Source organism: Lynx canadensis, chromosome F2 (genome assembly GCF_007474595.2).
Source record: "Lynx canadensis isolate LIC74 chromosome F2, mLynCan4.pri.v2, whole genome shotgun sequence".
Taxonomy (NCBI): Eukaryota; Metazoa; Chordata; class Mammalia; order Carnivora; family Felidae; genus Lynx; species Lynx canadensis.
In genome coordinates, this window is record NC_044320.2 from 19,662,584 (window position 1) to 19,675,657 (window position 13,074).

General features: G+C 35.5%; 1 protein-coding gene across 5 annotated transcripts in view; it reads left to right on the forward strand.

Annotated features, from left to right (window-relative positions):
- The window catches only part of TAF2 (TATA-box binding protein associated factor 2), a 102,850-nt gene that overhangs the window by 37,288 nt on the left and 52,488 nt on the right, over positions 1-13,074 (forward strand). For all 5 annotated transcript variants that reach the window (XM_030304577.1, XM_030304578.1, XM_030304581.1 and 2 more), the window contains 7 exons: positions 3,070-3,205; positions 4,685-4,839; positions 5,539-5,653; positions 6,234-6,343; positions 9,181-9,246; positions 10,583-10,835; positions 12,201-12,341. In XM_030304577.1, coding sequence (XP_030160437.1) covers positions 3,070-3,205; positions 4,685-4,839; positions 5,539-5,653; positions 6,234-6,343; positions 9,181-9,246; positions 10,583-10,835; positions 12,201-12,341 — 976 coding nt within the window. The remainder of the gene's footprint in view (positions 1-3,069; positions 3,206-4,684; positions 4,840-5,538; positions 5,654-6,233; positions 6,344-9,180; positions 9,247-10,582; positions 10,836-12,200; positions 12,342-13,074) is intronic.

Below are 13,074 nucleotides of genomic sequence, written 5' to 3' on the forward strand. Positions count from 1 at the left end.
TATAACTTGGGATGTGTATTGAGGCCCACACAGGCCAAAATAATATCATGTAATAATATCAAAGTCAAAAACACTGGTAATACTCTGATTACTCCTTTCCTTACTTGACTGTTTTTACTGATGTGGTGGCTATATGTGGATTTTAACATTAAAGAAAGACTCTTAAAGTATATAAGACTTCTCTTTTCCATGTTAATTTCCTAATGCTACTATATCGCATTGCTCTCAGAAAAGTTTAAAAATAATGGAAACAAGTATTTTGCTTATAGACCACAGATTATTTTTTTTTTATGTGTGCGTAGATAATTTTAACATCAGGACATCCTCCTTATTTATCTGAGTGGTCACCTACCTAGACACTTATGTACTCTTTGCTTTTTCTCTGCTTTCCTTTTACTTCCCTCCCTCTTGACCTTCCTTCCCTTCTTTTTCTCCCTTTCTTTCTGTTGTGTAAAAAGTCTCTGTAAAGAAGAGACCCACTTACAGCAAAATAATGGTACTAGCAGGCAATCTTGTTTGTTCTAGTGATTCCCTAAGGGAATGTGGATTGAATTGGATGGATTTTTTTTTTTTTTTTTTGTATTTTCACTAGCCATTAGATGAAATTTTATGTTTTCTTTAATTATGAATGTAGGCAACAGACAATGCTGTGACGGTCAATGGTAGTAATCTTTAAAAAAAAGAAACAGTAGAAATCATAGATCTTTTCCTGTCACATTATAATTGTTAGCAGATATTTTGAAATACTCTGCACTGATTATCACCACCTCAAAATTACTATAATAGACCACTGCTAGATGTTATTTAATGCATTAATAAACTAGCATGTATATATCGGTTTATAATAATGTTTTACTATTTTTATAACTGCATTTCATTATAATTGGTTTTCTTTGTAATACTATATGTTTTATTATTATTATTATTTTTTTAATTTTTTTTAACGTTTATTTATTTTTGAGACAGAGAGAGACAGAGCATGAATGGGGGAGGGGCAGAGAGAGAGGGAGACGCAGAATCAGAAGCAGGCTCCAGGCTCTGAGCCGTCAGCCCAGAGCCCGACGCGGGGCTCGAACTCACAGACCGCGAGATCGTGACCTGAGCTGAAGTCGGACGCTTAACCGACTGAGCCACCCAGGCGCCCCTATATGTTTTATTTTGTGCATGTGAAAGCAGTTTCTCAAAAGGGGCCCATAGGATTAACCAGACTGCCCAAGTGTCTAAAAGCACCATAAAGGTTATGAAACCTGAAGGTGTATAACCAGTAGCCTTTTTTTTTTGTTGTAGATTAAGATTAAGTTCGTGGGAAATCTTAGACATTTGGTTAGATAAACTTGGGATTTTTATCATTATTTTTATGATCACTTACCTTTCTGGATGTGTGTTTTAATGTGTAAAATGACAGTGATAGTCCATCTTAACCAGGTTGGCTGTGAGAATTACTTGAGATAAAAGCTTCATAAATGTTAGTGTCTTTCACTTTCTTCTCCTGACTCCCTGCTATATGGCAGTTTCCCAGCACATAGTTAGAGCATTACCATTGTGTATAAGTATTATTTACATGAAATGCTTTTGCTTTGGTTCTGCCCATTTACTTAGCTCTTGTATGTTTACTTTTTAAAGGCAAAAAAAAAAGTCTGGAAGCAATATACCTCCCGCCCACTCATTCCTCTTCCTGGAGATAATGATGATTATAAATTTGGTATATTGCTTCCAGGCCTTTGTGTGTGTGTGTGTGTGTGCCTTTATTTATATGTGACATTACAAAATGTAGTTTGATCATATACATATTATTGAGTAAATATCAAAATGACAAATATTTTAAATTTCAATATGTCATGTTTTTAAGGAAATGTAATGACTACTCTGACACACTGATCGTGAGAGTGTAATTTGGATTTTGAAGGGTAATTTGTTGGTACCAATCAAATTTTTTAAATAGATAATTTTTAGATTCAATAGTTGTGCTTCTAGCTATGTTGTCATATAGAAATTCTACTTTCTAGGGTGCCTGGGTGGCTCAGTCAGTTAAGCATCTGACTTCGGTTCAGGTCATCTCATGGTTTGCGAGTTTGAGTCCCTCATCGGGTGAGCTCGAGCCCCACTTTGGGTGAGCATGAGCCCTGCTTCGGGTGAGCCCTCCTTCTCTCTTCCCCACCCCTCACTCACTTGTGCCCTCTCTGTCTCTTTGTCAAAAAAAACCTCTACTTTCTACATTTGCCACTCAGAAATACATGCATATGTATAAAAAGGTATTCACTACAGCATTATTTAAAATAGTGGAAAATTTTAAGCATCTTAAATGTCCATATATGTCATAAATTTTTTTCATTAGACTGTACCTTTTATTTTTATTTCTATTTATTTTGAGAGAGAGAGAGTGAGCACACATGGGGGAGGGTGGGGACGGGCACTGTCAGTGTGGAGCTGGATGCTGGGCTCGAATCTACAAACTGTGAGTTCATGCCCTGAGTGAAAATCAAGATTTGGATGCTCAACTGATGAGCCACCCAGGTGCCCCTAGACTGTACCTTTCTTTTAATTTACTGATGATCTCTTTATCATTACAGAATGTAAAATTTTTACGTAGTCTGGTCTTTGTCCTCAAGATTTTATATATTTTTAGGAAGATTTTTCCCACCCTAGAAATATGACAAGAATTTTTTTTTTCTTACTCCAGTACTCTTATAATTGTTTTTGATATGTATAATCCATCTTGAATGGTTTTTTTTGTGTGTGTATGGTTTAACCTTGGGATATTAGAATTACATTGATTATAAGGATGAATTTGAGGAGTGTTGAGATATTTATACTGTCGTGTCTTCCAATCTAGAAGCGTGGCATGTGTTTTTATTCAGATTTTCCTTTATGTTTTTTCATGCAACTTCATAATTTTCTTCCAGTTAAGTTTATTTTTAGAAGTTTCCCAGTTGTGTTGCTGTCATGCTAAGGAAATTACTGAGTCATTCCCATGAGGTTTTTGATTTATTATCTTGATGTGATCATGAAATTTATTGTATATTTAATATTAAAATTTGTTTTATTAAGTAAATCTGTTTATGTTTTTAGTCCAGCATCTCATCTACACTTTTCAATAAAGCATCCACATACACTTTCCTGGGAATACTACACTATGTTTCAGTGTAAAGCTCACCTTGTGATGAGATTGATTGAAAATAGGATCAGTATGGAATTCATGCTACAAGTAAGTGTTAAAGTTAAGGATTTAACTGTAAAGAAAGATGTGTTCTATATGTGATAATCTGAATACTATTCTGTAGAATAGGAATCAGGGCATCTGGGGTTATGGCAAGAATTCTGTTACTAATTAGCTGTCTGCTTACTAAGTAATCTGTGCTTTTTGTTTGCATTTCCTCAGATGTAGAATGAGTATCAGTATTTTAACCACTTAGTGCTGAATTATTGAGGTTATAAAATTAGAATGTGAGGATGGAGGTAAAACCTATTTATGCATAGGATTTTGTTTCCAACATTATTTAAAATATTAAGGATGAAGGGTGCCTGGGTGGCTCAGTCAGTTAAGTGTCGGACTGTTTTGTTGTTTTTTTTTTTTAAGTTTACTTATTTATTTTGAGACAGAGACAGCACCAGTGGGGGAGGGGCAGAGAAAGAGAGTGAGAGAGAGAATTCCAAGCAGGCTCCACACCACCAGCACAGAGCCCAATGTGGGGCTCGAACTCACAAAGCCCTGAGATCATGACCTGAGCTGAAACCAAGAGTTGGATGCCCAACCAACTGAGCCACCTAGGTGCCCCCAGTTAAGCATCTGACTCTTGATCTCAGGGTTGTAAGTACAAGCCCTGCATTGGGCCCCATGTTGGGCTCTGTGCTGGGCGTGGAGCTTACCAAATGGTTGGTTGGTTGGTTGGTTGGTTGGATGGATGGATGGATGGATGGATGGGTGTTAGATAGATAGATACATAAATTACTAAGGTTGAAGTGCCATTTAGAATGTTTTCAAGAGAAAAAAGGAAACCTATGTCTAAAAGATAGTGAGTTTTGCTCTTAAGTTCTGCCATATATTTTAAGCAAGTTGTGGTGTAAATACTTGAGATATACTGGTTGAGGTAGTAGAAACCAAATGTATTATGAATGTTCAGCAATTTTTCTTCCATTGATAACATTCTTAAAGGTGAGTGAAAAATAACTTTTTAGTAATTTTTTTTAAAAGGCATTTTACGTTTGCCTTGAAATTAAGTTTCTTTAATCTTTTATGTCCTTCACCTTGCCTGTAGAGTGGACAAATATTAATGAGAGGTGGTCCATAAAGAAACTTGCAGAGTTGTATAAATCTTAATGGATGTTCTCAATTTGCTAAATATAATGTTTATAGTCTTTGTAAAGCTCGTGGTACAATAAATTATGGGTAGTACCTATTGTTACTATAATCCTGAAAAACAGTGTTCATTATTTGGCCAGGACATTGTTAAAATTGAGTTATGTTAAAGAATAGTTTCATAGTCTGGCTGTTTAAATCTTTGCATGCTTTTATTGCTAATAGTCTTTAACTAGAACTCACCTATGTTGTAGTAAGATATGAAATTACTCTCTTCTGTAATTGACTATAGTAAAGTCATAATAAAAGTGGGTATTGAAGTACAGAATTGAAGGCATCAGGTATTATGTTACGCAGACTTACTAACCGACGCTTTCATCATTATAGGTTTTCAATAAACTGTTAAGTTTGGCTAGTACTGCTTCATCGCAGAAGTTCCAGTCACATATGTGGAGTCAGATGTTGGTTTCCACATCTGGGTTTTTGAAATCCATCTCAAATGTCTCTGGCAAAGACATCCAGCCTTTAATAAAACAGTGGGTGTATCCTTTTCAGTAGCAGTTCAACAAGGAGGGGAAGGGAATAATACGGTTATGTGTGTCGAGGGAAGGAGGAAAACGAGATTTGGGAGACCAAAGGAGAACTATTTGAGCTTCTAAATTGTAGTAGAAATAACCAGAAAGAGTAAATCATTTTTGCTGAGGTGCCTGTTGATCACTGAGATACACACACACACACACACACACACACACACACACACACACACGCTTATAAAATTTGGCATATTTTGAATTACTTTTTAGTGTGTGAGTACAACAGTAGGCTTGATGGTGGGGGAGGTAAATAATCTACCAGACAGGCCTGAAGGATTACTTGTAAGATGTAGTGTTTGGTCACTTTTAGATGTGGTTAGAGCTTGGCACAACTTGAGTGGTATCTGGGAACTCTCAATTTTTACATTTTTTCGTATCAAAGCACTATTATATTAATAACCCCAGTAGAGTGGTTTTGCTTCTTTCAAAACACAAATTTGTTAATGTTTCAGACATTTTGTTTAAATCTGGGGAAACATTTTTCACAAAAATTTTGAATACTTTGCCACCTGGTTTACAGTGAAGTGTGCTCTCAAGCTTTGAACTGGTAAGAATGCATTTGAAAATTACTACCTACCATTACAAGTCATTCATTGTGTTTAGTACATATTCATTTTAATATGCAAAAATTCCTTTACAATTCTTCAGAGACCAAAGTGGAGTGGTAAAATTTTATGGAAGTTTTGCATTTAATAGGAAACGAAATGTCTTGGAATTGGAAATAAAACAGGATTATACATCTCCTGGAACTCAGAAATATGTGGTAAGAGGGGCACCTGGGTGGCTCAGTCGGTTAAGCATCTGACTTTGGCTCAGGTCATGATCTCGCGGTTTGTGAGTTCGAGCCCTGTGTCGGGCTCTGTGCTGACAGCTCGGAGCCTGGAGCCTGCTTTGGATTCTGTGTCTCCTTCTCTCTCTGCCCCTCCCCCACTTGTGCTCCGTCTCTGTCTATCAAAAATAAATAAATGTATAAAAAAAATTTTTTTAAAAAGTAAGAATTTTTCCAAAATGACCTGCAATACTTTCTTCTCAGTTTCAGTATAGGACGGGCTTATGGGTCGGAAGCTGCTTAGAAGTTTCATAATGAGATTTTGTTTGCAAAGATTGAAGTTGAGAAAATACCAAGTGTTAGTGATGGGTCAGTGAAGAGGTTACAGATGAAAATTTCAGGGAACACAGATTATTCCAGTTCTCCCCTCTTTTGGCACTGACTACCTTTTGTGTCTCCAGATACACATCTTGTATAGTATTATCTTATATCTTGATAAAAATGCCTGTACATGTAAGAATACATATTGGTGTTATCCGAGCATTATCTTTGAACAGTGTGTTTCTTTTTAAAGGGACCACTTAAAGTGACAGTGCAGGAATTAGATGGATCCTTCAATCATACGTTGCAAATTGAAGAAAACAGCCTTAAACATGATATACCCTGTCATTCCAAAAGCAGAAGGTAGGCATTGAATCATAACTGTAAATTGAAGTTGATAATTAAACTATAAGTCTCACAGATTAAAATGCCAGAATAGAAATCCTAATGTATACCTAAGTTTTGAAGTAGAGAACATGTTATCTGGTATCTTTTTTTCTTCCATTCAAGTTGGTTTAACCAAACATTTTTTATTTGCTCTTTGTTTTTTTGGTTTGTTTTTAAGTTTATTTTTAAGTTTATTTTGAGAGCGGGAGGAGCAGAGAGAGGGAGAGAAAGAGAATCCCAAGCAGGTTCCGCACTGTCAGTGCAGAGCCCAAAGCAGGGCTCAGACCCACAAGCTATGAGATCATGAACTGGGTTGAAATCAAGAGCCGGATACCCGAAATCAAGAGCTGGACGCTTAACCAACTGAGCCACCTAGGTGCCCCTTATTTGCTTTCTGTTCTTGACAACATTTTTATCCTTAGAATTAATTAATTTGAAAATTTAAGTTTAAGAATCCTTATTTTGTAGGGACAGGGGGAAGTAGTTTGGTGTTTTGGAGCCAGGAAAAATTCAAGGCAAGTTGCTTAGGTTTATTCTTTTTTCTTTTTTTAGAGAGCCAGAGAGTGTGAGCAGGAGAGAGGGGCAGAGGGAGAGAGACAGTATCTTAAGCAGGCTCCACCCTCGGCACGGAGCCCCACACAGGGCTCGATCCTACAACCCTGGATCATCATCTCAGCCTAAATCAAGAGTCGAATGCTCAACTGACTGAGCCAACCCAGGCATCCCACTTAGGTTTATTATTAGTCTCATTGGATTAATATCTGTAGTAAATATTGGGGAAATGATTACTGAGTATAAAGGAAAGAGCTGAATACATATGTCACAGAAAGCCCCTGCGTTTTCTTTACTGTGTCTTTCTCCCTTTTCTCTATATCACCATGCCCTTACAGAACATTTCATTTTGTTTTGTTTTGCTTATTTCAGTAATCTCTGTAACCAATATGGGGCTCAAACTCACAACCCCAAGATCGAGTCGCATGCTCCTCTGACTGAGCCAGCCAGGCCCCCCTTTATTTATTTATTTTAAGTAATCCTACACCCAACATGGGGCTCGAACTCACAGCCCTGAGACCGAGTCACATGCTTTTCCAACTGAACCAGCCAGGCGTCTCTTAGAGAACATTCTTGATGTCTTTTAAAAACGTACATTGTCAGTGAAAATGTTCAACCATTCGTCTTTTATTTAATACATTTTTTCTTTACCATTCTTTTTTAACTCAGCCATTAGCATGTATTCTGAATAGTGAAAGATGGGAGCATTTTTGTGCTTTCCTGGAGGAATGTATAGTAATCTCAAAACTTTAGGAACAGAAGTCTTACACTCACGATGACTACATTTAGGTCATCTCAGACAAATGAGGATGTCAGTTGATTCTGAAATCTCCCTGGAACCATTTTTCCTCTGAAAATTCTTTCTAGGTTCAGACTGAAATTCCCTTTTCCTTTTGTCTTGTCTTGGAAATTGGGAACATCTGATTGCTACCCTTTTCATAACATTTCCTCAGGTTTTTTTCTCTATAGTAACAATATGTTTTTTGGGTGTTCTTTGGTATGAGGAACACAGGAAGACTGTTCTCTGTTAATTTGTCTTCACCCAAGTTTTTAGTGTATAACCAGTAGATTTTATGATTCAAGAGTAATCTGAATGGAAGCAGTTGCTTTTGTTTTGACTTACCCTAAATCTTACTCATATTAGTTAGTTGTACATATTAATTAATACTATTAGGATGTTTTTTTTTTTTAAATTTTTTTTCAACGTTTTTTATTTATTTTGGGACAGAGAGAGACAGAGCATGAACGGGGGAGGGGCAGAGAGAGGGAGACACAGAATCGGAAACAGGCTCCAGGCTCCGAGCCATCAGCCCAGAGCCCGACGCGGGGCTCGAACTCACGGACCGCGAGATCGTGACCTGGCTGAAGTCGGACGCTTAACCGACTGCGCCACCCAGGCGCCCCACTACTATTAGGATGTTTTATAGTTAATCACATACTTCATTTCTTATAGGACAACACCTTGCACTTAGAGGACATATTCACAATTGTTCATGTCTCATTTCAGGCCTGGTTATTTTTTCACTTTTGTATAAAGTAAATGCTCCAACCAGAAGACATAGGGTACCAGAATGGATTAAAACAGCAACAACAACAAAAAAAAATAGGTCCATCTCTGCTTATGAAGATGCATTGTAGACCTAAAGACACCTGCAGATTGAAATTGAGGGGATTGAGAACCATCTATCATGCTAATGGTTGTTAAAAGAAAGCCAGAGTAGCCAGACTCGTATCACACAAACTAAATTTTAAAACAGATTGTAACAAGAGATGAAGAAGGGCATTATATCATAATTAAGGGATCTATCCATCAAGAAGATCTAACAATTGCAAATATTTATGCCCTCAACTTGGAAGCACCCAAATGCATAAATCAATAACAAACATAAACTCATTAATAATAATACAATAATAGTAGTAGGGGACTTTAGGGGATTTCTTTGTTGATCTGTTTTTCTGTATAAAACAGCTTACCCGTTCTTGGAAGTATATATATATGCTTTAACCTGACATTTAGTTACACATTTTTGCTTTTTGTTAAACTTTGATCAGGAAGACATTTCAGTATCATTGGCTTCATTCCCTTCAGCTTAAATACTATAGACTTTTTTGTGTGTTTAAATTCCATTACACTCACTATCCTTTCTTCCTCAAGCTATCTTACAACGTTGCTTGCAGTTTTCAATTTGAATTTCAGCTGTTCTGTATCTCCTTTCAATTTGGAAATGTGCATTTGTAAACTTACTTTTCCCTAAATGTAGGAATAAGAAGAAAAAAATTCCACTGATGAATGGAGAAGAAGTTGACATGGATCTTTCTGCGATGGAGTAAGTTACTTGAGTTTAGGGATATATTTTGTGCATTCTCATTTATCTTGTTGTGCACACCTAAAGGTATATAAATGTGTTGGAATCAGTGCTTTCAAAACTTGTGAAAGGCCATAGAAGCATTGTTTAAATAAAATCTTACATAAAATTGTCATTAACCAAAGAGTGAGAAGTAAATTTCGCCTGGCCCAGGCGAAACTAAGAGCAACTACAGGATGGTTATGGGGTGGGCAGTTTCCTTGCTCCACTGGTGCCCTCTAGAGCAGTGTTTCTCAGACTCTGATGTGCATGTCATTCACTTGGGGATCTTCTCGCAATGCAGTTTTTGATCTAGTACTTCACTAGTGGGTCCTGATAGTTGGCAGTTCTAGTGAGCTGTCAGGTGATAGAGATTCTTTTTGTCTTTAGACAAGGCTTCAGGGCACTTTGAGGCTCCCTGTGATTTCAAAATACAATTTAAATATTCCTGTTCTAAATTTTATGTGGTAATGTTTATTAATTGACAGAAATATAATGTGGCTCAAACCTCATTTTGCTCATCCATATTATGCCTGTGTGTTTTGTATAAAATATCTAATTATTAAAAAAAAAATCTAATTATTTACTAACTTTGTTGCCAAATATTATTGCTGTTTATATATCATTTATGTGCTTTTTCCATATCAAGTGCCTTGCCTGTAGTAAGCACCCACTGGTATTTGGTGAATTAAAGTAGTATTTCAGGTGCTGTTCTTTTGATGAAATTGTTGGCACAGACTAGATTTTTAAAACTGTGCTTGTTACTTTGAGAGGTACTAGAGTATTAGAGGATAAATTTATGATATGCCTTTGATCTGTGATTTCAGAACATGCTGTTTGAAAATGAAGATCATGAATCTAACATTTAAAAAAAATGTTAAGAATCAGTTAAACAAGTTAATTTGGTTAAATAAGTTCATTTCTTTGTCATAGATTGATTTCCAAGAAAAGGTGGCATTTACAGCCACAGTCTATTAGGCAGTAAAATGAAGAGATTTTTTTTTCACATCACATAATCACAAGTCAGAATCCCCAAATTAGCATTTTCAGATGGAATTTCTTTGTGACAGCTATCTTCGTATCCTTGAGTATCGTTTAAGCAAGATTGATAAAGATTAGCCACTGTGAGAAAATTGAAATACATTAAACATAATGAGAATGTTGTCAGTGTGATTTAAAAAAAATGAATAGAGTAAAACTTCAGGCAGTCTTGAATGTTTCATGTATAGAAGAGAATCTGTTTAACAAATGCTTTGTTTTCACTTTATAAATATATAAAATTGAAAAAAATTAAAAAGAAAATTGTATTTTCTTTCAGTGCTGATTCCCCTTTGCTGTGGATAAGGATAGACCCAGATATGTCAGTGCTGAGGAAAGTTGAGTTTGAGCAAGCTGATTTTATGTGGCAGTATCAGCTCCGCTATGAAAGAGATGTTGTTGCACAGCAAGAGTCCATTCTGGCCTTGGAAAAATTCCCTACGCCAGCATCTCGCCTCGCTCTCACTGACATACTAGAACAAGAGCAGTGTTTCTACCGAGTGAGAATGTCAGCTTGCTTCTGCCTTGCAAAGGTGAGATGACATATAGTAGAAAGAAAACAGGATGACTACTGCATATTAAAACAACAACAACAAAAGCTGAAAATAAATTAAAATTTACCATAGTCTTTAATTTTACTTGGTAGCAATTCCCTTGAAAGCTTTTTGCCAAATATGTGTAATAAGGCTGATGTGAAGGAAACATGTTTTGACCTGAGCATGGATAATGCATTAAAAGTTCATAATTGCCAAACTGAAAGTAAGATTTTAAAACCAAAGAGAATTTTTTACCATTTTATTGAATTGCCAACCATATCGTTATAGCAAAGAATGTAATTGGCGAGCAATTCCTTAGTTTGATGTTTTACATTATAGTTCAGGAAGTCAGTTCATCTTAACTATCCCGTGGTGGTGACTATTTCATGGTGTGGGCTTAATAATCAGTATTAGTGATACATAATTTAGAATGATAGGTCCTATAATTTCACATGCTAGAAAAGTTAATTTCTTAAGAAAACTAAATATTTTTCCTTAGATGCAAAAAAACTGAAGGTAGAACAAATGAAAACCAGAAAAATGCAGACAACAATTTGGCCACAAATACTGGGTTCCAGGTATTTAAAAAACATCTTGATGATAGGTTTGTTCCCATAAGTGACTCTTCTTCCTCACTGCTGAATCCATTTGTCCAACGTCTCAGAAGATTGTAAATGGTTTAGATTCATTTTATTTTTAATGAGAATTATTGAGTAGTTGCATTCCTACATTCTACTCAGATATGTGAGGACAAACATGATATTCTTTGATATAATTTCATTGCTTCTATAAAGATCTTTGTGACTCTTGTGTGCTAAATTCTTATCAGATCCATGAAGTTATAGACTAAAGTTAATTATAAATCCATTCTTTTCAGACATGATTTTTATATACACTAAAAGTTTCAATAAGATATGGTTTTTGGAAAGCATTCTTGCAGACTATAAATGTTATCACTGTTATTGGCTTATTTTTCAATTAGGCTAGATTTTAAAACCTTATTTAAAATCCTTGGTGATGATTCTATATGGTAGATTTAAAATGTTAGAACTATATTTGCCTAAATGGACAAAGATAACTTATTCAGACTAGAAGCCATTTGCAAACATATTTTCTTAAAACATAAAAGAATGCTCCAATTTAGAAATTGTAGAAAATAACTGTAAGTGTACATAGGAATTTTACAGGGAGGTGAGTTATGTGTTTTGGAAATGGTAATAAAAGCCTTAAAGATATTAAATTTCTGAGAATTGAAATTGTTGAAAACTAATCCAATTGTATTAATAAATTTTAAAAAGCTGTTTTATTTAAAATATGTTTTCAGTGGTGATGGACATTACTTCGTTTTCTAATTATTTGCAGATTGCAAATTCAATGGTAAGCACATGGACAGGACCACCAGCCATGAAGTCACTTTTTACCAGAATGTTTTGTTGTAAAACTTGTCCAAACATTGTGAAAACAAACAACTTTATGAGCTTTCAAAGCTATTTTCTACAGAAGGTACAGTTTACTTTCTTACGATTGTTTTATGCCACTATCTGTATATCTCAGCTTAACTTGGGGACTATTTAAATAACAGGTGTGTTTACTTTTTATAAAAGGTTCTGCCTTTGTTCTTTTGTTTGTTTTTCTTCTTCCAAAATGTTCCCCCAATTTAATTGATTGTTCATAGAATTTATGAGCTGTGTGTAAGTAACTCTGTATCCACATTTATACTAAAGTACATAAAAATGGATAATTTGACTTTTTGGTTGGTTACATGGTGGACCGAGGTATGGGTGAGGCCTTCTAATGGCATTCCTTCTAGAATGTGGACAGCCCTTCTGAGACAGACCAGTACAGTATCCATCTCTGGTTTCAGTCCCAGCTCTGCTCTCAGTTTTCATGAGGACAAGTTTCTTAACCCTTTGAGCCTCAGTTTACTCAGTTGTAAAATTTATATTTTTTAGAATTAAATAAATCAAGTATGTAAAGCATTTTATACTATATTTATCGCATAGTAAATTTTTTATAAATAGTAATATAGAAAGTCAAAGTGGTGTGATGGTGTCACTGTTTTAGGAAGGGATATGGGAATGGAACGGTTGTCAGCATTTGGGCAATTTGCAAATCATTTGTGAAATGTTTTGAGTAATTTAAAGCAATAATGAAGGCAGAGGTGAGATTAAGTAGATCAGACTAGAAGGAAGAGTGAAGTTGAAATAGAAAAAACTAATGAAACCTATTTAATGAT